This window comes from Aquarana catesbeiana, linkage group LG07, assembly GCF_042186555.1.
Source record: "Aquarana catesbeiana isolate 2022-GZ linkage group LG07, ASM4218655v1, whole genome shotgun sequence".
NCBI lineage: Eukaryota > Metazoa > Chordata > Amphibia > Anura > Ranidae > Aquarana > Aquarana catesbeiana.
In genome coordinates, this window is record NC_133330.1 from 260,825,046 (window position 1) to 260,851,389 (window position 26,344).

Here is a 26,344-nt window from a genome sequence, read left to right on the forward strand (position 1 = left end):
ACATGTGGCTGAATACATTTTGGACTAAATGTATGACTAAAATTTAGTTTATTGGATTTTTTATTGGAGTTTATTGGATGTTTGCATGAACAAAGCTTCATTTTAAAAATGCCTATCTGTTTAAAAAGGCAAGTAGATGGCCTTTTTAAACTAATATACATGTTTAAAGGGGAGTTTTATAAGCGCAATAAGCCAAGATACAGTATATCCTCTTTGTCTTACAGTTTGCACTATATGTGTCTTGCAACAATGCAGTTTCACAATATTGTTAGAGGGGTGGAAAGAACAGGAGGAGCCAGAGGTCACATGTCATGGATCGGGGTACAGAGAGTACATTGAAAAAGGAGGCCTTAAAGACAGATATCTCAAGTCTCCCGCAAGGTGCGGGAGTCTCCCGTACTTCTGCGGCGGCTTCCGCACACCCACAAACGCCTTGTGAACTTCTGGGAATGATTGGTGCGGCGGGGAGCAGCTGTGAACACCAATCTCCTTTGTATCGATACAGCTCTTCCTCCTGCTGCGCACCGATCATTCCTGGCTGTTGTGTGTTCCTCCCCTGGCCCCTCTGTGTCCTTCTCCTCACCCCTGTTCTCCTCTGGCCCCCGTGTTCTCTTCAGCCCCCCCTCGTCCCCCACAGCCGGCTCCCCTCCTCTCCTCTTCTGACGGATGCAGGGGGAACTGTCAGGAATAGGACACAGTGAGTGAGATCACTCCTGTGTCCTGTGATAAATGAGCAGAGTAAACTGTGTTTTTTGCAGGTTGGGATGTCTGTAAAAAGGAACTGCAGTCTGCTCACATAATTGTAATAAAACATCTTTGCCATTCTGAAGCTTCCCTCCAACCAATTTGCATATTATTTTATATATACTGTGATTCTGTACTTGCCAAATATGCTGAAAAAAAGAGATATCCCTCCCCTGCGTCTGGCTGCATCCATTTTAACTGTGGGCAGCTGAAGCTGCTGCCTGTTCACTTCCTGGATTTACACAGACACACACCTCCAGCTCTGCAGCTCTTATTGACCCTTTTATGGCTCACCCCCTCCTTTCCTGGCAAACTCTTACAAGAGTGAGAGAGAGGGCTGTGCATGATGTCACAAGCCTAGGCTTTTTACCAGACAAGAAATAGGAAGTGGGCTGTATAAGGTATTTACTGGCAGAAAAAAAAATGTTTTACTATCCAAAGTTAAAACAACAAGGGCAGAAGAATTAATAGATGGGAAGTTTAAAAAATGACTGAAGGTCCGCTTTAACATGTGCAAGGTATCGCTGTTACTGCAATCCCACTCCATCCTCGCTGCCAAATAATAGCAAAAACCTGAAATTCCCCAATCTGAACACAAGAAACAAATCAAAAAACAATACGCACGTGCTTACACAAGACCAGAGTATAACTATGCCACCACCTGTAGTTTGTCAGCTGACTGGTCTACTAGGAAGTCATTCACACACAGACACACAGATCTCTGTTAATGGAAATTACAGATCGACACTAATCTGCATGCAAACTGATTGGCCACCTTGTTCTATGTCAGCCACCCACTGCAATTACAGACCACATAAGAGCAAAGTTACAAGATGCAGTCTCTCACAGATTAGCAGTAAAAAGGCACTAGTATAAAATACAACCACAAGAGTCTCTCTATGAGTTCTTCTCACAAAAGGCAATATTGTTTTATCCTGTTGGTGGGAACACACAGGGAAGTTCAGTGACCACCTTGTACAGAATAAGCTCCAAACAAATCATACAGTTCATTTTCCTGCTACTTAATTTATAGGGACAATAGAGCATTACAGCACTCTTTCTGAACTCTATAGAAGGATGCATTTTGCAGCAAATTGTTTTTAGGGCAGTGAAATTTTTCATACATTTTCATTATGATGTATATAGTTAGTTTCTAGAAATAATATGAATTTAAAAAGATTCACCCCATCCTAGGAAGAATCAGAATACATACCTGTTTAGCTACAGCGCTGATTTCCACCACCAGATCAACTGCAGTGTTTCCAATACCAATCACTATTACTTTTTTGTTTTTGAAAGGTTCAGGAGATTTGTAATCACGGCTATGAAAGTACTGACCTTTGAAGTTTTCAATGCCTATAAACAACAGCATAGAAATATTGATTCATTAAAACTCATTTCTGTTTAAATAAATATACACCCTATTATCAGGGTAATGCTGTTTATTGGAACATTAGGTGCTTTAGTAAAGAATTACATGACATATGAAGGACATATACCTCCAGTTTTCTTTTCCAACCTCTTATACAATAATCTCCAAACCCTCCACTTACCCAATAAATGACGTGACAAGATTTTGGAGTAAAATGGCCTTACGGCCTTTTATTTAACAATTAACGTAATTTAAATAAATAACATTTAAAATAACCATCAACCAAAACTTCTCTATACCTTGGTGGTCTTTGAGGGCAACGACACACAACTTGGTCACTGCAACCAACTTCTTTTAAAACTAATGCAGCGTACACATGAGCGGACTTTACGGCAGACTTTGCTCGGCGGACTTTTCGACGTACTTTACGACGGACTTTCTGAATGAACGGACTTGCCTACACACAATCCACCAAAGTCCGTCGAATTCGTACGTGATGACGTACGACCGGACTAAAACAAGGAAGTTCATAGCCAGTAGCCAATAGCTGCCCTAGCGTGGCTTTTTGTCCGTCGAACTAGCATACAGACGAGCGGACTTTTCGACTGGACTCGATTTCAAAGGATTGATTTAAAACATGTTTCAAATCTAAGTCCGTCCAACTTTTGAGAAAACAAAGTCCGCTGGAGCCCACACACGATCTTATTCTCCGACAAAATCCAATACGCTGGACTAAGTCTGCCGTAAAGTCCGCTCGTGTGTACGCGGCATTAGGCCTCCAGTCGCAAGCCACCAACTCCAACATTTTTTACCCCTTCCTGGTTAAATCCCTCGTTAACCGGAAGGTACCCGAGAACCCCATAACACAGATGGGTCCCAACCATGTTATATACCAGCCTTCTTCTCTTCCTCCAAAGACCCACCACTGCCAGGCTGTCCTGACGGCCTCACTGTAATACTAACCAAACATCGGGAGCGTGGGAATTTTCTCCCTCTCCGCTCTCGACTGACGTCACTTCCTCCTTCTCTTTCTCACCAACTTCCTCAGGATGCCTCCCGGCTCTTAACCACCTCCCTTTCCTTAAAGGGGCCATCTTCCTACATTACCCCCTGCCTGTCCTGCTGTCATGTCATGCCGTCCCTCCGCCCATTCTTTTTATTCTTTTCGTAAATAATTTTTTTACAACATTGAAATTTTGAGCTGATTATAGAGATATGCAAAACAAAAGTCATGCTGCATGTTTGCTGATGATACAAAGCTAGGAAAGGCAACACGAGGTGCATCTAAAAAGTTTTGTGAATGGTATCAGGAAACAAACAAAACAGATGATATAAAACAAATGACCTTTATTGGACTTTACAATAATCTCAATCCTTCACAACACACTTTTTTTGGCAATGTTCATAAAGCTTCTGGAAACTGTCAGCAAAGGCCTCTGTTAAGATACAGAATACCTGGAGTCTGGAATCATGAAAAATTAATAGAAGGCTCATACAGTAAAATATATATAATAAAAATATATAAAATATATTCTGATCATTTGTTCTAAATTCTTAGGTATTACACAACCTTGTTTTTGTTGAGGGAGTTGCAATGTACTGCCAAATGACGTGTGCACAAATTGGCTGTACATTGCTCCATTTCTAGGCTATTTCTAAGAGCTATTATCACAAAAAGCCCCTATGATTGATCCCCTCTTGTGTTATCTCAAGTTTGATATAGTATGACAAGTAAACTTTTCTCATAACCCAGAGGTCAAGATTAGGGATGGGCGAACAGTAGACATGTGAATTATGTTTCGTTCCAAATTGAAATTCGGATGAATTTTTCATTATTCGGACATTTGCATGCATCCGAATTTCTGAATTACAAAAGTAACAAATTTAAATGAATCCGAAAAAAGCAAACTAATTCGAAAACAAATTCGACTCGAATTTTGAAAAAAGTAAAAATCAATTTTCTAAAAAATACAATACAATAAAATATAAAATAATAAAGCAATAGAATATGTATATATGTATATATATATATATATATATATATATATATATATAATTTTTTTTTATTCTGTTCTATTGTTTTTCTATGCTTTTCTTTTCTATTATTTTCTATTCTATAATAGTCTTTTCTATTCAAATTCATTCTCTACGAAATTTGAATTTCGGGACATGGCTTCGAAGTTCGAATTTTGTGTAGGATGATTTGAATTGGAATAGAAAAGATTTGAATAGAAAAGAATAGACTAGAAAAACAATAGAACAGAATAGAATAAAATATAATATATAAAATATATTTAATTCTATTCTGTTCTATTGTTTTTCTAGTCTATTCTTTTCTACTGTATTCTAATCTTTTCTATTCAAATTCAAATTCATTTTATACGAAATTTGAATTTCGGAAGATGGTATATATATATAATATTTTTTTCTGTTCTGTTCTATTGGTTTTTCTATGCTATTCTTTTCTATTATTTTCCATTGTATTCTAATCTTTTCTATTCAAATTCATTCTATATACAAAATTCCAATTTCAGAAGATGGTTTTATATAATTTTTTATTTTTTCAACAAATATAAATCAGCATAACAAAAGGTATAAGAAAAAGTTATGACAATTTAACATAGAAGCAGTCAGAAGTTAAGTACAAACAGTGTAAACAAGCTTGGTGAGGATATCTGTACAGATAGATGTCAACTTCTTCCCGAATTGGGTCATACATACAAAAAAGAAGTTCCATACAGTATCCATGCTTCTATCTCAACTATATGTTCAAACACAAGGATGCTCAAGAAAACGTGCAACTTGGAGTCAAAAAGGATCAGAAATGGGAGACTCAGAAGAACATTTTGAATCATCCCAAGGTTTCCATATTTTTTCAAATTGGGGAATTTTACCTTCAATTTTCGCGGTTAAATGTTCCATTTTACGCATATCTGTGATAATGGAAAGAGCGTGGTGTAACATGGGAGCGTTGGTAGAAAGCCAAAGTCTAGGGATTGCTCTTTTTGCTGCCAGAAGTACAAAAGACCCTAGTCTCTGAAGTGATTTAGGAATACCCGGGAAAGGTAGGCCCAAAAGAAAATGTATGGGGTTTAATGGAATAGATGTGGCGAAAAGTGATTGCAATAAATTTTGTATCTCAGTCCAATATGCACTTAAGATATGACAGTCCCAAAAAATGTGAAGATGCGTACCTACGGACCGTCCACACCTCCAGCACAGATCAGAGAGAGATGAATTTTGGGCATGTAGCAACTCAGGAGTTTTGTACCAAAAAAATATTATTTTAATAGAGGTCTCCTTTTGTGCCACACATCTGGAAACTTTAAAAGCCGACTCCCAGATTTTACCCCAATCTATTATTGAAATTGATCTATTTAGCATTTTGGACCATTTTGTCATGTATCTATGTATGGAGTCAGTTAAAGGGGGTATTGCCTGGAGTATTTTATATATGGATGAGATTAGTTTTGGTTCGTATGGGCCATTTGTACACAGTAATTCAAAATCAGTGGGTTTTTCTAAGGATAATGAGGGGAAGTTGGATTGGAAAAAATGTTTAATTTGTAAGTAGAAGTTTTCCGTAGATTTCGGTAGAGCATGTTTTTCTTTGAGGACTGAGAAAGGTAAAAGCTTATGTGTTACTGGGTGAACCAAATGTCGCAGCTGAAATATACCTGCATGTGTCCACGGAATTGTTCGCACATAAGATAGTCCGTCCGGGATGTCTGGATTGAAAAGGATATTCTGGAGAGGGGAGCAAGATAAGGAAAGACGAAATTTATCCATACACTTTTTCCAGATTGATAGCGTAAAAAGCATCGGGGAAAGACACAGAGACCTTAGTTGGGATGTGAATTTCTTTGAGGATGGCCATAGCATATAGCACGGATGTACAGGGGCAGTAATCCCCATTTCAATTTCAGCCCATCTATTTGCAGCTTTCCTTGAGGTCCATGCAGTCAGTACTCTAAGATGAGAGGCATAATAATATTTAATAAAGTCGGGGGCGGCCAACCCTCCTTTAGCTCTAGGAGAAAGGACTACTGATTGAGCAATTCTATGGGATGCATTGTTCCAAACAAAGTTAAGGCACTTTCTCTGGAGATTTTTCAACTGCGACAAAGGGACTGGAACCGGGAGCGTTTCAAAAAGATACAATAATTTGGGCAGTACCGACATTTAAAGAAGATTAATCCTACCAAGAAGGGAAATTGGGATGGAAGACCAATGTTGTAGAAGTTTAGCAATTTCTGCGAACAAAGGAGGGAAATTAGCTTGGTAAAGAGAGTGATATGAAGGGGTAAGATGAATTCCTAAATATTTTAGTGAAGTCTGGCACCATCTATACTTAAATCTGTTTTGTAAGGAACTGAGTATATCTGAGGGTATATTGATGGGGAGAGCTTCTGTTTTAGTCTGATTAATACGAAAACCTGATAAGGAACCAAATGCGGAGAGAGTTTTGTGCAAGGAGGGTAATGAAATCTCGGGATGTGTGATGGTCAGTAGAATGTCATCTGCATAAAGAGAGAGTTTGTAGTCCTGATGTCGTAATGGAATTCCCCTGATATTAGGATGGGATCTAATAGCTACTGCTAAAGGTTCTAGACTTAGTATAAATAATAGGGGCGACAAAGGGCAGCCTTGTCTCGTGCCATTACTAAGAGTAAATCGTTGTGAAATATAGGAGGACAACTGGACTTGAGACGTAGGGAAGGAGTATAGGGTATGTAGAGCTTGTATAAAGGGGCCTGAGAATCCGAATCGGGTTAAAACTGTGAACATGAAGGGCCAACTTAATCGATCGAAAGCTTTTTGAGCATCTAAGCTCAAGACTATGGTGGGACGTTTGGTTCTAGTTATTAGGTCTATCAAATCTATGGTTCTTCTTGTATTATCTCCAGCATGTCTTGAGGGAACGAATCCTACCTGGTCTCTGTGGATCAGGGACGTTAATAGTGGGGATAATCTATTAGCTAATATCTTAGTAAAAATTTTGTAATCTGAATTCAAAATTTATCAAACTCAGATTGTGAGAATTGAGGATGCGAGTCAGGACCTAAACAGTTATAAAGCCGACTATAAAAGTCACCAAAGACTTTTGACATAGCTTTCGGACAGTATGTGGGGGTGCCATCAGATTGTATCAAATGGTCGGGTATCGATAGAAAGGGCCGTGATTTTAATTTGTTCACCAGCATCCTATGTGGTTTGTTTGCGTAATCGTAAAATTTTTGCTTAGCCCACATCATGGATTTGGAAATTTGGTTCATATCAAAAGACTTAATCTGATCCCGGATTGAGATGACATTTCTCAATTTTTCCACCGTGGGGGAGGCCAGTAAATTTCTTTCAGCTATCTGCAGTTGAGTAATAAGATCATTTTTGAGTTGTACAGAATCTTTCTTTAGGCGGGAGCCCAAAGCTATGCATTCACCTCTAAAAAAGGCTTTATGGGCCTCCCACAGGGTGGAAATCTCCGAAACAGAGCCATCATTAATCTGGAAAAACTCAGTTTCTGCTGTAGTTGGGTTTGAGATAAAGGGTTTTTAAGCAAAGATTCATTGAGGCACCAGTGGCAGGATTTGGACATTGAGTTCAATAGGTGCATGATCCGACCAGGTAATAGGATTTATTTCAGAAGAGACTACATAGGGAAGTAGAGGACCTGTTATAAGGAAATAATCTAGTCTAGAATAAGACTTGTGAGGGTGAGAGTAAAATGTATAATGCTTTTGGGTTGGGTGTTTTATCCTCCAGGAGTCAAAAAGATTATGAGATCTAACTAGTTTGCGAAAGGATGTTGATACTTTCTTGGAGGCAGATTGCGGAGTGGTTTGGAATAAAGTTTTCCTGTCCCTGGTCGGGGACATGCACATATTAAAGTCGCCTCCCATGATCATAAAAGGCTGGGAGAAGGGTAGTAGTTTCTCTAAAACTTTTTCAAGGAAACCAATTTGTCCTACATTTGGTGCATATATGTTAACCAAGGAAAAGGAGGTAGATAGGTGACTACATTTCAGGAATATGAACCTACCATGAGGGTCTAGGTAGGAAGAGAGAATCTTAATTGGGCTTGAGCGTTTAATAAGAATTGCCACTCCCGCTTTTCCAGAGGGATCAGAAGCAGTATATGCTACGGGAAAGTGTCTAGAGGCAAATTTAAAGGAGCCCCCGGATTTAAAATGGGTTTCCTGAACCATAATCACCTCTGCTTTGGATGATTTAAATTCTTTTAAAGCCTGCCACCGTTTGCCTATGGAATTTAATCCTTTTACATTACAAGAATAAACCTTGAGGGCCATATTTGGTCATACAGAAAAGTGCTAGTATAGTATAAAAACTGAGAACATATAAATGAGCATCGTTAAAAAAGAACATTTGAAAATAAACATATCTTGCAGTTGGTATATTAATATAAGTATAGTACTGAAACAACATATAAAGGTCAAATAGGGAAAAAAAAGAAAAAAGACCTGCATATGAAAACTCCAAAGGAGGTAAAAAAACAGGAAATAAATTGACTGGGGAGAGAAAAAACAATAAAAAAGGAAAAAGGAAAAAATTTTTGAAAAGCCTGAGAAAAAATTTCAGGCTGCCCAGGCAAAAGCCTTGGGTCATGAGGGGGGGCATGTTAGCCTGCAGGGACTAATGGAGGAGGGGGGGAGGTGGGTAGATCCTCATCTCTGTTTTTTGTTAAAAGAAAAACAAACAGACAGGAGGAGCAAAGATGTTTGGCATATTATCATGAACAAGTAGGTAAATCTTAAGACAAGCTAGTAGAAGAAAAAAAAAATATATATTAAAGGGGGAGAACGACCCCCAAAAAGGCATCTAGCAGAGACATCCGTAAGAGGTGTAACCTCTCAACAAAGTGACCCAATCACAGTGAGGTCACTGGGATAACCATGGTAGGTATTATCCGGTCATGGAGAAAAGAGCAAAAATTGAGAAAAAAGAAAATAATAAAAAAAAATAATAAGTCACATCATGTTGGATATCTGTGATTATTGGCTCGTTGTGGGGTGGAGAAGTTCTTCTTGGATCTTCGTTGAACTGGGGTTCAGATTTTGGCTGGTGTGGTGAGTGGTTTGGGGTTCGGTGCTTGGGGTATAGAATCTTCTTCAGGCATAGGCGGAAGGCCTAGACTGCGGATAAAGGCTTCACTTTCGTAGAGGTCTCTCAGGGAGTGTTGAACACCATCTTTGGAAACGGTTAAGCGGAAGGGGAATCCCCAGCGGTAAGGAACCTGGTGGTTTTGTAGATGAGTAGTGACAGGACGGAAACTGTGCCTTTTGGCCAAAGTGATTGGGGAGAGGTCATTGAATATCTGGATCTTGTGTTGTTTATAGTCAATACGTGACTTGTTACACGTTGCAAGTGTGAGGGCTTCCTTGCTCTCGTAGAAGTGGAAGCGGACAATAATATCTCTGGGATTGGCATTAGGAGGAGGTTTTAGGGCCAGAGATCTGTGCGCCCTGTCCATACGCCAGTCTATGTCCAGGATGTGTGGGGCTAAAGTAACGAATAGGCCTAAAAGGTAGGGACGTAATTCCTTGTCGCTCACCGCTTCAGGGACTCCCCTGATCCTCAGATTCTGGCGTCTTTCACGGTTTTCCAGGTCTTCCTGTTGAAGCTGGAGTAGGGAGACTGTATGTTTCAGGTTGGAGTTGTTCTCTTCAAGAACATGTACATATTGGGTCAGTTCATCGAATTTGTTCTCCAATGTGTTGGTGCGTTCGCCTAGCTGGTCAATTTCACCCCGTAACTCATGCGCTATTTTGCCCACCTCTTTAGCGATGCTGCGGGTTAGATCATGTAGTAATGAGTTCAGCTTTGTATCTAGAACAGCTACTGTCACTACATCTACGGGATGGTCGGGTGGGAGAGAGTGCTGAGAAAATTGGGATCTGTTATCATCTTGGGTCATGCCTTCCGGCAGAATATGTGAGTCAGCAGTGTCCAAAGATCCCAGTTGTTCACTGGAGGTCGGGGATCGTTGTTTATATAAAAAGCGCTCCATGGTATTAGGGGTCTGAGACGTTGGCGGTGGGATAAAGCCTCTATATATTGCCTTCTGGAAGCCAATCTTCCCCATGCAGTGTTAGGAAGGATCAGATATCTTGTTATTATATCGCTCCTGTGATTAATAAGGAACCGCTAGCTTTGTAGGAGCATCTATTAAAGAGACGGGGATCAAAGTTCTCCTCTTACATGTCTGCTTCCCTGCACGCCAGACTGGAGGTGGTCACATTAGATTTCAGGGAGAGCTGTTTGCAGATAAATTAAGAATTTGGTGTTTGCAGATGGTTAGTATTTGATTAAACTGAAGGGATTAGGTTGTAGGGGTACTTGGAGTACCAAGATGTCCGCCAGTTTCCAGGACTAGGCCGAAGCCGCGGTCCTTCCTGATGACTGAGGCCAATAGTTGAGAAGTTTGCAGATAAGTGAAGAATTTGGTGTTTGCAGATGGTTAATATTTGATTAAACTGAAGGGATTAGGTTGTAGGGGTACCTGGAGTACCAAGATGGCCGCCGGCTTCCAGGACTAGGCCGAAGCCGCGGTCTTTCCTGATGGCTGAGGCCGGTCGGGAGGGCGCCTCTCCTCACAGGCCCGAACCGGATCTTTAGGGCCTAAGAACAGGGACTCTGGGGGTCAGGTACTGTGGGGCAGCAGCGTCAATAGGATCGGGCTAAAGCCCTTCTACTCACAGTGTCCAGGATGACCGGATGATAGGCCTGGGAATGGCGGCAGGCCGTGAGGGGATCCGGGATGAAGGGAAAAGGTCCCGCTCGGCTCTCCTCCACAATACGGGTGTCCGGCTCCCCTCGGTGGCGTCTCGGATGTCCCGGATGAAAAGTCCCCAGCAAAGCCTCCACCCGTCCCCCGGTCCGCAGCGCAGGAGAGCGGCAGGCTCCGGACAGGCCGCAGGCCCCAATATGGCGGCGGTAGCCTTCAGTGCAGGACAGGCAGAAGGTCTCAGGGAGCCCGACTTCGCTGAATTTCAGTCAAGATCCGGCTGGATCTGCAGCCGAGGGGATTTAGGTTATTCCCAGCGAAGAATAAACTTCTCTCAAGGGAAAATAAGGCAGGGATGGCAGTAGATAGAAATTGCCTGGACGGAGCACAGCGTCCACACGTCCTCCCTGTATCTCGTCCAACCACGCCCCTGAGAAGATGGTTTTATATATATATATCTAGATATATCTATATATATCTAGATATATATATATAAAATTTTCAATTTTTTCCTTTCTGTTCTATTGTTTTCTATTATTTTCTATTATATTCTAATCTTTTCTATTCAAATTTGAATTCATTCTATATGAAATTCGAATTTTGGAGGATGTTATATATATATATATTATATTTTTGCTATGCTGGTCTATTGTTTTTCTATGCTATTCTTTTCTATTATTTTCTATTTTATTCTAATCTTTTCTATTTGAATGCAAATTCATTGTATACGAAATTCGAATTTCAGAAAATGGTTATATAGAAATAGAATGAAATGAAATAGAACAGAAAAGACTAGAATAGGAAAAACAATAGAACAGAATAGAAAAAATATAATATAATATAATATATATATATATATATATATATATATATATATATACATACAACCATATATATATATATATATATATATATATATATATATATATATATATATATATACACACAACCAATATATATATATATATATATATATATATATATATATACATATATACAACCATCTTCCGAAATTGGAATTTGGTACAGAATGAATTCGAATAGAAAATATGAGAAAAAAAAATAGAATATGTTATATTTTTTTCTATTCTGTTCTATGGTTTTTCTATGCTATTTTTTTTATATTATTTTCTAATTTTTATTTTATTTATTTATGGTACTTATATAGCGCTGTCAATTTACGCAGCGCTTTTACATATACATTGTACATTCACATCAGTCCCCCTCAAGGGGCTTACAATCTAAGGTCCCTAACCCACATTCATACATACTAGGGACAATTTAGACAGGATCCAATTAACCTACCAGCATGTCTTTGGAGTGTGGGAGGAAACCGGAGCACCCGGAGGAAGCCCACATAGGCACAGTGAGAACATGCAAACTCCAAGCAGGTAGTGTCGTGGTTGGGATTCGAACCAGTGACCCTTCTTACTGCTAGGCGAGAGTGCTACCACTACACCACTGTGGCGCCCATTTTCTAACCTTTTCTATTGGAATTCAATTTCATTCTATACGAAATTCGAGTTTCAGAAGATGTTTTATATATATATAAAATATAAATATATATATATATATAAAATACTAGAAAAGAATAGCATAGCAAAACAATAGCATAGAACAGAAAAAAATATTATATATATGTGTATGTGTATATATATATATATATATATATATATATATATATATATATATATATATATACACATATATATAATATTTTTTTCTGTTCTATGCTATTGTTTTGCTATGCTATTCTTTTCTAGTATTTTCGATTCTATTCTAATCTTTTCTATTAAAATTTAAATTTCAGTCTACATGAATTTCGCAAAATGGTTATATATAGTTTACTTTTTCAAATTTGTTCGAATTTTTTCAAATACGGTAGAATTTTTTTCGAAGGTGGTAGAATTTTTTCGAGTTTGATAGCTTTTTTCAAATGCGGGTGAATTTTTTCCAATTCGAATACGAAACTAAACGAATCCCGAAAACGAATGTAACGAATGCAACGAATTTAACTAAACGAATTTAGTTAAATAACGAATCGAAAAGAAACAAAGCAAATCTTTTCATCCTGCACATGTCTAGCGAACGGTTCGGCCCGAGCATAAGTTCAGGCCGAACTTTGGTTGTTCGGAAGTTCGGCGAACAATATGTGGTGTTCGGGGCAAATTCGTAAGCCGCCAGAACGCCGTTAAAGTCTATGGGACACTAAAATGAAAAATCAAAAATGGTCATTTTAAAGGTTTATATGCAAGTTATTGTCATAAAAAGTGTTTGGGGACCTGGGTCCTGCCCCAGGGGACATGTATGAATGCAAATTTTTTTTTTTTTTTTTTTAACGCCATTTTTTCGGGAGCAGTGAATTTTTTAATGCTTAAAGTGAAACAATAAAATTTAAATATTCCTTTAAATATTATGCCTGAGGATGTCTATAGTATGCCTTTAAAGTGGCGCTTTTTTCCCGTGTTTAGAACAGTACCACAGCAAAATGACGTTTCTAAAGGAAAAATTGTCATTTAAAACTGATCGTGGCTGTAATGAATTGTCTGGTCTCGGCAATATAGATAAAACTCATTGAAAAAAACCCTTTGGGTCTGGTATGAATATTAAGGGGAACCAAAAATGTAAAAAAAAATTGCGTGGGGGTCCCCCCAAAAATAATACCAGGCCCCTCAGGTCTGGTATAGAAATTAAGGGGAACCCTGCACCAAATAAAAAAAAAATGGCATAGGGGTCCCCCCAAAATCCATACCAGACACTTATCCAAGCACGCAACCTGGCAAGCCGCAGGAAAAGAGGGGGGACAAGAGAACACCACCCCCTCCTGAACCGTACCAGGGCACATTCCCTCAACATGGGGAGGGTGTTTTGGGGTCTGACCCCAAAACACCTTGTCCCCATGTTGATGGGAACAAGGGCCTCATCCCCACAACTCTTGCCCGGTGGTTGTGGGGGTATGAGGGCGGGGGGGCTTATCGGAATCTGGAAGCCCCCTTTAACAAGGGGATCCCCAGATCCCGGCCCCCCTTATGTGAATTGGTAACGGGTTCATTGTACCGCTACCATTTCACACAAAAAAGTGTCAAAAATGGTAAAAAAGACAAGGAGACAGCTTGGCCAAGTCTTTTATTAAAAGATAAAAAACTAAAAATGTCCCGCCATGTTAATCCACACCGCCCAATGGACCGAAAAAAAGAGCCGCAACAGTTCCGCCTCCATGGGAGGCTCCCACTGAGTGACGCTTCTTCTGGGTGACAGCTGTTATATAGCTGAGGGCGGGGCCACCCAGTGACGTAAGTGGGTGACCCCGCCCCCCTCTGATACCGTGGGGAAGCCCATGCACACTGCACACTAGGCTCCATGCCCACTGTACATTAAAATAATGTTATAAAAATGCTAGTAGCTTTGCAGTGAGTCTTTCAACGTTTCTTAACATTTTTGCAATAGCGCTTTTTAGCGTTTTTCCATGTCAGCTTTTTTAAATTTTTTTATTTTTTTTTCAATGGATCAAAAATGTTAAAAAACGCTGGTGAGCCACATTTTTGAGCGTTTATCAGCGTTTATGAGCTTTTTTTTGAGCATTTGGTGTTTTTTGTGGTCAGGAAAACGACTCCTGAACGCGATTTTATGGCGTTCAGAAAACAGCCCATAAACTCCACTGCTGATAAACGTCCAAAAGCGTCCATGTGTGCATGGACACATAGGATAACATAGAGGGGAGTTTATGGGTTGTGACGAAAAAAAGGCCCAAACTCCCAAAAACGGCAGTTTATGAGCTCCAGTGTGCATGGAGCCTTATATATATAATTTAGATGACCTAAGTAAACATAGCTTTACTTAATTCACAATGTGAAATGAGGGAGAAAGGTTACTTGGCTGAAAAGGAAAGGCAAATCTCTCACAGGTTAAATGGAATCTTCCTGTCCATGGGTATACCTTATCTTTTTGAAAGTTTCATACCTGGAAAAGAATGAAGAGGTAACTTTGGATGTGTGTGGTGACCTATGCACACAAGAATGGCATCAAAGACATGCTTCTCTTGTTTTCCTTCCGACTCTGTGACAACATCCCACTGGCCAGTGGTGAGAAAATCTGGGTGTTTCCGAATGCTGCAAACAGCTGTCTTCATGTAAGACAGGAGAAGACAAAAGTCATTTGACTACACCTATTGATATTCATGGCAACAGAGCAAAACAGGACGAGCTAACCCTTAATGGGCCAATGGTCACTGATACTTTTTCTTCCCATTGAGGCAAACACAATGGGAAGCAATGACATCACTCCTGCCCATGCACACGGGAGGCGCTGTTTACAGCACGGGCTCTAAAGGTCTGGCACTGTATGCTGTAACTTGCACAGTTTAGGAGATATTCAGAGTGCATGCAGCCAGTGACGTCACCAGTGTATGTGCTCTGAAGGCCTGAACCTTCAGAGCACAATTTAGGACTTATTCACAGTACCTACTGGTAAGCCTTACTAAAGGCTTGCCTATAGGTACAAGTGGTAGAACAGAGTTTACTACCACTTTAATCTAAAACAGTGGTCTCCAAACTGCGGCCCGAGGACCGGACGTGGCCCTTTGCTTGCCTTTGTCCAGTCCTTGTGGCACTATTCCTCCTACTGACACGAACGATAAGGCATCATTGCTTTCACTGACACCAACAGTGGGGCACTATTCCTCCCACTGATGCCAATGATGGGGCATCATTCTTCCTATTACTGACAGCAACAATGGGGTACTATTCCTCCCACTGATACCACCGACGAGACATAATTCCTCCCACTGACACCAATTATGGTGCACTGTTACTGCCACTAATACCAACGATGGGGCATTATTCCTCCTATTGACCACATTTTTTAAATCCCGCTGACCACCAAGCCTGAAACATTGTGGACTCTCATCGATGCTGGAACATTTTCTACTCCCGTTGGCCACAGTCCGGCCCTTATAAAATTTGAAAGTCAGGAAACTGGCACTTGGTTTAGAAAGTTTGGAGACCCCTGATCTAAAATAACTTCCTATACTAGGGTGACAATCCTGCTTCTCCATAAATATGGCACAGCAAGGGAGCGTTGTCACTCTAGGACAGTGTTTCTCAACTCCAGTCCTCAAGGCGCACCAACAGGTCATGTTTTCATGCTTACCATTATTTTGCACAGGTGATTTGATCAGTTTCACTGCCTTAGTAATTCCCAAAGCCGTTTCAGATGAGGGAAATCCTGAAAACATGACCTGTTGGGGCGCCTTGAGGACTGGAGTTGAGAAACACTGCTCTAGGACATGATCACAAAGCTGAAATAATCAAAAAAGCTTTTCAAAAAGAATGCAGCCTTCATACCTAAGAACTGGTAAGCTGCAATATATTATATGTTTGGTTTCTAGTTTAGATACACTTGCCTTAGTTGTCTTATGCCCCGTACACACGTGCGGAAATTCCGCCAGCAAAAGTCCGATGTGAGCTTTTGGTTGGAAATTCGACCGTGTGTATGCTCCATCGGACTTTTGCTGGCGGAATTTCCACCAGCAAAAGATTGAGAGCAGGTTCTCTATTTTTCCGTCGGAAAAAGTTCCTATCGGAAATTCCATTCCTCTGTATGCAATTCCAACGCGCAAAAAAACATGCATGCTTGGAAACAATTCAGCGCATGCTCGGAAGCAATGAACTTCATTCAGCCTCCTCCAGACCCATGTCCTCCATCCCATGTTCTCTATACCATGTTCTCCTCCTCCAGTCCCATCTCCTCCATTCTATGTCCTCCTCAATACCATGTCCTCTTTCTCCTTCTGTCCCATCCCACCATCCCATGTTCTCCTCTTCCAGGAGGATAATCGAGCACAGACACAATCAGCATTGTATGAACACAGTGACATATCCCAGGATCACACTGTAGATGTCCAGAAACTTATTTTAAAATGAAACTAAATTCATATTTTTATTTTTATTTTGGATGGAGTAGTGAAGAGTTAGAACCCCCCTCCTTCTGGTGACAACTCTATTTTTTTACTTTTGATCACCAGTACAAAGAGCTCCTTGTCCCAGTGACCCTAATATGGAAAATCCAAAACTTTGAGTTGTCCCCAGAGCAGGAAAAGGGAGGAAACCTCCCAGGGGGGACTCCGGTTCTGATGGCATCTGTCTCCAAGGGCATTTCCCTCTCACTACCTGTTGTGTCTATGTGACCTCACAATGGGATGCAGATAGTAAAAAAAAATGGGGTTTTAACTCTTCCATAATTTAGCCAAAATGGAAAAAGAAGTGCTTTCTTTATACTGTATAAATATATATGTATATATATATATATATATATATATATATATATATATATATATATATATAGTGGGGACGGAAAGTATTCAGACCCCCTTAAATTTTTCACTCTTTGTTATATTGCAGCCATTTGCTAAAATCATTTTAGTTCATTTTTTTCCTGTCTAACAAGACAATGACCCTAAGCACACAGCTAAAATAATAAAGGAGTATTAGATCAAAAGGGTGCTTCTACTAAATACTGAGCAAAGGGTCTACTTAGGACCATGTGATATTTCAGTTTTTCTTTTTTAATAAATCTGCAAAAATGTCAACAATTCTGTGTTTTTCTGACAATATGGGGTGCTGTGTGTACATTAATGAGGAACAAAAATGAACTTAAATGATTGTAGCAAATGGCTGCAATATAACAAAGAGTGAAACATTTAAGGGGGTCTGACTACTTTCCATCCCCACAGTGTGTGTGTGTGTGTGTGTATATTATATTATGTATATATATATATAATATATCTTACAGTGATGTGGTGATAAGACAGTATGCTAAGATGCAATTGGGGATTGGAGTTACAACACTTTATTCACATTGAGTTTTGTAATAAATATTTACCTTGAATTTGATGTATTTAAGCAGTTGAAAATGTTCGCCATACTGCCGGAAATACTGCAGCACCTTGGAATTGTGCATGTAATTGGGGTAGTCCTCTGGTATTGGGTAATCACTGTAACACATCATCTCCTTAGATGTATTGATGATAACAGAATTATAAATACTGGCTCTGTCATCTTCAGGAACTTCCTGCAATTAACATCATTCAGCATGAATCCAGATTTATAAACTGCAATCAGTTTGGCTAACAAAGACAGATAATTGAAAAACAAATTATTTTGATAGGTTGTATCAGTGATGCTTTCCATAATGTGTTGAGCACTTTGGTGATGTTCTTTTTTTTTTTATTTATTAAGAGTATAGGTGCTGTAAAAATAGTAAGCCTTTTGTGTTGATTTCAAATGTTATAACTGAATTTAGAAAACAAGCTACAAAACACACACCCATGAAGGATTTATTACACAGGATCATGCATACAGAATGCCAGGAATTTGACTTGCAACATCATTTTGGGCTCTGATTCCACGCTTCACCTCAGTTGAACATTCAGTGTGTTTTTCTTTTTCTTTGGCAGTACATTCTCTTAACTCATTATATCAAGTGCAGTGGAGTAAATAGACCTTTTGTCAAAACAAAAATGTGTAACATAAGCCTATTAGTGCCAGTTCACACTACAGCGACTTAAGCTCTGACTTGTAAGTCCTCAAGTCGCCCCAAGCCGCTGGACATAAGAAATGCCATAGAAGTGAATGAGAGCCATCTTAATGTACACTACTGAAGTCACTCCGACTTCAGAAAAGGTTCCTGTACTACTTCAAGGCTACTTCTAGGCGACTTGTACCCATAGATTTCAATGGAAGTCGCCTCCAAGTCGGATCTCCATCTATATTGAAGCGACTTTACAGGAAAAAGAAAATAATTTACCCAGGTACTCCCCACGTTTACCCAGGCAACCCCCTCTTGCCTACAGAGCTGATTATTCTGCGATTGGCCACAGCCAAAGTCTCCTGTCCTGGAGGCGACTTTAAGTTGCGTTGTAAGTTGCTCAAAGTCACACTAAAGTCACCTCCAAATTGCTTTGCAAAGTCACGCTGTAAGTCGTGTTGCCCCTGTGTGAACTGGCACTGAGAACCCTTTCAGACTCACAGTGCCCGGGCGTTAGTGGTTTACTGTCATTTTAGCGGCGCTTTTTGGCAGCTAGCGGGCGCTTTTAACCCCCGCTAGAGACCAAAAAAGGGTTAAAAGTGCAGGCAAAGTGCCGCTGCAGCGTCGCTTTGCTGGTGCTTCAGCGGCACTGCCCATTGATTTCAGTAGGCAGGGGCGCTTTAGGAATGGTATATACACCGCTCCTAAAGTGCCCCAAAGAAGCTGCTTGCATTACTTTTTTTTCGATGTCCTGCCAGCGCACTGCTCAAGTGTGAAAGCCCTCGGGCTTTCACATTAGTTTGACAGGAGAGGTGCTTTGCAGGCGCTATCACTAGCGTCATAGCACCTGTAAAGGGCCTCAGTGTGAAATGGGTCTTAGAGTAGTCATTTTCTCAGACCACTTTAGTGTTCAATAAAGAAATCCCTGCATTGCACAGTCAGATGCAGGGCTTTTGCATATAACTTAGTTTGCAAACTACATATAGTGAAGGGTTTAGGGGTGCTCAGGGCACACAGAAACAGTTTTGTAATAATTAAAACTATTGGTTCACTTTAACCACTTCAGCCCCGGAAGGTTTTACCCACTTCCTGACCAGGCCATTTTTTTTAGATACGGCACTGCGTCATTTTAACTGACAGTGCGACTTTGTACCCAAATAAAATTTTTCCCCACAAATAGAGCTTCCTTTTGGTGGTATTTGATCAACTCTGCGTTTTTTATTTTTTGAACTATAAACAAAAACAGACCGACAATTTTGAAAAACAAACAATATTTTTTGCTTTTTGCTATAATACATATCCCCCCAAAACATGTAAAAAAACACATTTCTTCATCAATTTAATCCAATATGTATTATGCTACATATTTTTGGTAAACAAAATCCCAATAAGCGTATATTGATTGGTTTGCGCAAAAAGTTATAGTGTCTACAAAATAGGGGATTCATTTAGGGACTTTTAATTTGTTTTATTGTTTTTACATGGTAATGGCGGCGATCTGCGATTTTTAACAGGACTGCGACATTGCGGTGGACAAATCTGACCCTAAGTGACACTTTTTGGGGACCAGTGACACCAATACAGTCATCAGTGCTAAAACAAATGCAGTGATCCCTGTATAAATTACACTGGCAAGGAATCTACGGGGCGATCAAGAGGTTAAATGTGTTCCCTGGGAGGTGCTTTCTAACTGTGGGGGGAGTGGATTCACTGGAGACAAAGAGAGATCGTGATTCAGCTTAGCACACCGCTGCTCTGTCTCTCCTGTGAACGATTGGCAGGTCGCGGCGGCCATCGCTCCCGCTGGACCTGCTGAATGGCTCCTGCTGTTATTGGACACAGGCAGTTGGTGATATTGTGCACCCAGGCTGCCCTGCTGCAGTAAATGTATGTGGGGCGATCTGGAAGCAGTTAACTTTTAAATACCGGTAGCCTCTAGACTTAAAGTGGTTGTAAACCCTTACCTATACCCAGTGAAGTGACTGGCCATAGGCGACATCCAGAGGTCTAGCAAAACCTCCTACTTAAGTTGTACCTGTGTATTTGCAGCCATTTATGCACACATAAACAGAGCTGAAGCTGTCAATCTGCTGGAGCTCCCTCCCCCATCACCTTTTTAGCTCTTGGTATCAGAAAAACCTGTCAAAAGTGATTCATGGAGATAACAGAGTAGCAGACAGCAGAAAGAAATGACACTTAGCGCTCTCGAGAGACACTACAGAAATATGTGCTTTGTTCAGATTTTATGTCTGAGGTTTACAACCACTTTAAATCTAAACTCCAGGCAAATAGTTAAACACACAGATGAATAACATATACAGAAGCTGTTTTACCTGTAAAATTATTTGTATTTCTACCTATCCGGCATGAAGCCTACACAACCCTGCCAGACTTACAGCCAGGCTAGTAACCTTACATTTCTTTGCTGCTGGCACCCAGTCTGTGACAAGACAGTAAAGGAGCAACAGAAGTTCCCCCCCGATCATGCTGTTCTTTCCTCCAATATGCATGTCTCATTGACAGTACATGTGTATGCCGGATAACTGATTGGCTAGTTGCCTGATTGGTTAGTGGTGCCTCTTGCTTAGGTGTTGCAGCCTCTGGGGCCTTTCAAAAAGGTGTGTATATCTAATGACAGATAATGTGACACTTAGATTGCACACAGGTGGACATCATTTCGCTAATTATGTGACTTCTGAAGGTAATTGGTTGCACCAGAGCTTTTTATGGGCTTCATAACAAAGGGGGTGAACATACGCACACGCACATGCAAATTATCAGTTTTCAATTTCTGAAAAATTGTTTTATGTATATTTTATTTCACTTCACCAACTTAGACTATTGTGTTCTGATCCATCACATATAATTCAGATTAAAAAAAACATTGAACTAAAGGCTGTAATGTAACAAAATCGGTAAAAAGCCAGGGGGGGTGAATACTTTTGCAAGGCACTGTATGTTACTGTCAGAGAACTCACACAGCAAGCACCCGTCTCCATGCAGCAGCTGCCAATACTCGTTCTGCTAATGCCAAGGTGCATGCACGGAACCGTAGAAAGAGACAAATTAGATCCAGGGTGGGTATGCACAATGGCACCTCTATGCGAACGCGCTGACGCGCCCGCGTGTGCCAAAGCGCTAATGTGCTAACGCGCATGCGCCAAGGTGCAAGGTGCTAATGTGCTAACGCGCATGTGCCAATGTGCTAAGCTGCTAATGCGCATGCGTGTACGCATGTACGCTGGCGCGAATCCTGGCACACAGCACCCTATATAAACAGAGAGTCTGCCTAGCATCAGTGCTGGATTGTCTTCAGCTTGTTCCCGTGTTCCTGTTGTTACTCTGCCTGATTGACCTTGTTCCTGAAAACCCAGCTATCTTCTGACCATTCTCTTGGATCTCCCCTGCCTGCTGAACCTGCCTCTACCTGCAATACTGACCTTGGCTTGAACTTATGATTACGGCTCTGCCTCCTGATTCTGTACCCTGCTGCCTGTCTGTTGCCAACCCCTGCCTGTTCCTGACTACGGTTTTGCCTTCTGACTTGGTACCCCGCTGCCAGCCTGTTGCCGACTCCTGCCTGTTCCTGATTCTGCAGTTGATCCTGATCTGGCTCCTGCTGAACAAGTTTGGTGATCAGTTTCCACATCTCCTCAGCAGAGGTTCCTATATCTCCAAGTTCCAGCCTCCTGCCTGCAGGCACCTGCACCCTTTTGTTGCCCTCGCACTCCCTGTACCCACCACCAGGGGTGCTTGGACCGGAACCGTGCAAGAGGCCACCATCATCATTTTGGGCTCAGCTGTAAGGTACGTGACAGTTACAGTAAAATCATATGTCCCAATGATCATCTGCACACATGTCAGTGATCATCTGCGCACATCTGTACATGATCATCTGCATACATCTGTCCATGATCACACAAACCAATTATTATACACTTAATGGGATTTTTTTAACCAAAGACATGTAGCAGAGTACATTTTGGCTTAAATTTATGACAAAATTACATTTTATTGGATTTATTTTAAAACAGAAAGTAGGAAATATTTTTTTTCAAAATTTCCACTCTTTTGTCCGCTTATATAGCAAAAAATAAAAAACTAATTTGTGAATATTTACCACCAAAAGAAAGCTCTATTTGTGTGAACAAAATGATACAAATTTCATTTGGGTACAGAGTTGCATGACCGCGCAATTCTCATTGAAAGTGCGAGAGGGCTGAAAGTTGAAAATTGTCATTCGAAGGAAAGGGGCGAAAGTGCCCAGTATTGAGGTGGTTAAGGTTAAACCTCTTTTCTTGTAATTTTAATGAGTGGCCACGTGTCTTATTAAACTCCCTTCCGCAAAAATGTTTTATCCCTATTGTAGGGTCACCAGTACAGTATTTGTAAATTGAAATCATATCATATCCATATCAAGCATCTCTTCTCAAGAGAGAAAAAGTTCAGTGCTTACAACCTTTCCTCATAACGAATATCCTCCAGACCCTTTATTAGCTTTGTTGCCCTTCTTTGTACTTGCTCCCTTCCCAGTACATCCTTCCTGAGGACTGGTGCCCAGAACTGGATGGCATACTCTAGGTGCGGCCAGACCAGAGTCTTGTAGATTGGGAAAATTATCGTTTTATCTCTGGAGTTAATCCCCTTTTTAAGGCATTCCAATATTCTGTTTGCTTTGTTAGCAGCAGCTTGGCATTTCATGCCATTGCTGAGCCTCTCATCTACTAGGACCCCCAAGTCCTTTTCCATCCTAGATTCACCCAGAGTTTCTCCCACTAGTGTATAAATTGCATTCATATTATTGCTACCCAAATGCATTAGTTTACATTTTTCTTGTCAAAAGATTTTATTGTACATACAATAAGGTATTTGACATTAGATTGAGTACATATTATACAACAAAGGGAATGAAGCTCAGAAGTGTATATTCAAATAGTGTAAATTATAAATTGAATTATAAATTTCTATGATATTAATAATACATACAAATGGTATGGGTTATAATAGGGGTTATAGCTTATAATTAGAAAGAGCTTCAAAATCATAAAAAGAGTAAGTAGAAAAGAAAGGAGAGATAGGAAAAGGAGAAACTAGGAAAAGAAAAAGAAGAAGAGTCCGCAGGGTCGAGACGAGGTCCGTCACATCCACTGGAATCTATATGATGTATCCATTGGCTTACTGGGTCAGCTACCATGGTAGTAAAACTTCTTTGTTACAAGTTGATGGTAAATAATTTCTTATCCACGGATGCCACACTTTTTCAAATTTGGCAAGCAAGTTAGCTTCAAGAGCTGCCATTTTGGCTTGAGTCATAGTGTTGTTCATTCTATTCACTACCTCCTCCACCACCAATGAAGGAGATCTCCAGGCTCTTGCCAGTGTTTGTTTTGCTGCAGTAAATAGTTGAATAAGTAATTTAAATTGGGTATGTGTTCAAAATTCTGGTTTTCCATTGATGAGAGCCATTGTAGGTTCGGGGGTGATGGATGTTCCCAACATTTTAGATGCTATAGTGAAGATTTCCTTCCAATAAATTTGAGCTTTGGGGCATGACCACCAAATATGAAAGTGTGTTCCTAGTTCAGAGCATCCACGATAACAATCTGCTGAGTAGTTATGCACATATTTCACTATCCTAACTGGTACAAGGTACCATCTTATTAATACTTTATAATTAGCCTCTATTGCTGGTATAATGAGGGAGGCTGACCATTCTGTGGTTTCCAATGTTCGCTCTAATGCCCCGTACACACGGTCGGATTTTCCGACGGAAAATGTGTGATAGGACCTTGTTGTTGGAAATTCCGAGCGTGTGTAGGCTCCATCACACATTTTCCATCGGATTTTCCGACACACAAAGTTTGAGAGCAGGCTATAAAATTTTCCGACAACAAAATCCGTTGTCGGAATTTCCGATCGTGTGTACACAAATCCGACGCACAAAGTGCCACGCATGCTCAGAATAAATAAAGAGATGAAAGCTATTGGCTACTGCCCCGTTTAGAGTCCCGACATACGTGTTTTACATCACCGCGTTCAGAACGATCGGATTTTCCGACAACTTTGTGTGACCGTGTGTATGCAAGACAAGTTTGAGCCAACATCCATCGGAAAAAATCCTAGGATTTTGTTGTCGGAATGTCCGATCAATGTCCGACCGTGTGTACGGGGCATAAGTCTACCTCCCATTTCTGGACATTAGATGGTTTCTCTAATTCAGGTTTGGCTAATAGTTGAACATATAGAACCAAAATCATGCCCCTAGCATGAGGATCATTTTTACCAAATTTTTCAAATTCAGTTAATTGAGTCAGTGAATAGTCTGTGTTTAAAAGAGGCATAAAGAAGTTTTTCATTTGGAGGTATCTAAATAATTCCGATTGAGGTAATCCGTATTTATTGCAGAGGGTTGGGAAGGGAATAAAGGACGAGGAGTTTACAAATTTGTGTATAGTAAGCACATCACAATTAGCCCATGCTCTAAAAGATCTAGGTGAGACCCATGCTGGGTAAAATGCAGGGTTTTTATAGAAAGATAACAGAGGGCTATGCAAAGATTGCAGTTGATTTCTGAGTTTGTGTTTGTCCCACAGGGAGATAAAATGTTTGGTAATTGGGTTACGTAACCCTCTACGATCCCTCAGTGAAAGCTAAACTAGGTTTGCGATTGATAGGGGATCACAGTCAGCTGTCTCAATCGATACCCATAGAGGGGATTCTTGTTGTGCATGGTATTTAGTTAATGATGCTATATGTGCCGCTCTATAGTAAGAAGCAAAATTAGGGCATCCTAGACCTCCCTTCAACTTAAAGAGATAGAGTGTGTGTTGTTGTGTGCGTGGTCTAAAGGAGCCCCATATGAATGTGTTTGCCTTTTTCTGTATGATTCTCAGGTAGTAGGCAGGGATTGGGATTGGTAAAACTCTGAATAAATATAATAATTTGGGTAAGATTGTCATTTTTATTGTATTGATTCTTCCAAACCATGATAAAGGGAGATGGTTCCAAGATTTCAGCATATTTGTTATATTTTTCAACATTGGAGGGTAAGTAGCTGAAAAAAGATCCGAAAAAGATGCAGTGAGATGTATCCCTAGATATGGAATGTATTTATCTGCCTAAGTAAAGGGGAGACCTACCTTAGCTGAATTAAGGTTCCAAAGTTGAAAGAGAAATGTTTAATGCTACACATTTTTTAGGATTAATGAAAAGGCCCGAAAAGACAGCAAAGTCACAGAGTATTGGCATTAAGTTGGGTCCTGATATTTGTGGTGATGAAAGAAATAGGAGGATGTCATCCGCAAATAGACAGAGTTTGTGATTAAATCCCCCAATCTCAATTCCAATTATTGTGGGTTCTGATCTGATCCGTTGGGCAAGTGGTTCTATAAGAAGGGCAAACAGCAGGGGTGAGAGCGGGCACCCCTGTCTAGTACCCCTTTCAATGTTAAAGGCTTCAGATTTATAACCTGCATATTTAACATACGCTTTAGGCTTATTATATAATGCCCTGATCCAGTTTGTAAAGTTTGGGCCAAAACCCCATTTCTGTAATGTGTATTGCAAGTATGGCCAAGATATGGAATCAAAGGCCTTTTGAATATCAAGTGAGAGAAAGCAGGAGGGAATGCGATGTGTTTTGGCGATTTGCGCTAAAAGAACTGCTCGGCGTACATTATCACCTGCTTGGCGTGTAGGCATAAAGCCAACTTGATCATGATTTATAAGTGAGCCAATAAACCTGTTAAGATGGGATGCTAAAATTTTTGCAAGAATTTTGATATCTATATTTAGCATTGAAATAGGTCGGTAGTAAGTACAGGAAGTATCATCTGAATGGGGTTTAGGAATCATACATATGATCGCCATTAGGGATTCTTGTCTAAATGATTTATTTTCAAGTAAGTCATTGAATGCCTCTGCCAATGTGGGGGAGATAGAGTCTGAAAAGGTGCGGTAAT

The 26,344-nt window shown here is 40.3% G+C and overlaps 1 protein-coding gene and 1 long non-coding RNA gene across 4 annotated transcripts in view; one reads left to right on the plus strand and one right to left on the minus strand.

Moving 5' to 3' along the window:
• Window positions 1–26,344, plus strand: part of LOC141103555 (uncharacterized) — a 295,050-nt gene that overhangs the window by 116,745 nt on the left and 151,961 nt on the right. The window lies entirely within an intron of this gene.
• The window catches only part of LOC141103554 (flavin-containing monooxygenase 5-like), a 207,981-nt gene that overhangs the window by 65,907 nt on the left and 115,730 nt on the right, over window positions 1–26,344 (minus strand). For both annotated transcript variants that reach the window (XM_073593262.1, XM_073593263.1), the window contains exons 3-5: window positions 17,739–17,927; window positions 14,820–14,982; window positions 1,958–2,100 (exon numbers count right to left, since the gene is read on the minus strand). In XM_073593262.1, coding sequence (XP_073449363.1) covers window positions 1,958–2,100; window positions 14,820–14,982; window positions 17,739–17,927 — 495 coding nt within the window. The remainder of the gene's footprint in view (window positions 1–1,957; window positions 2,101–14,819; window positions 14,983–17,738; window positions 17,928–26,344) is intronic.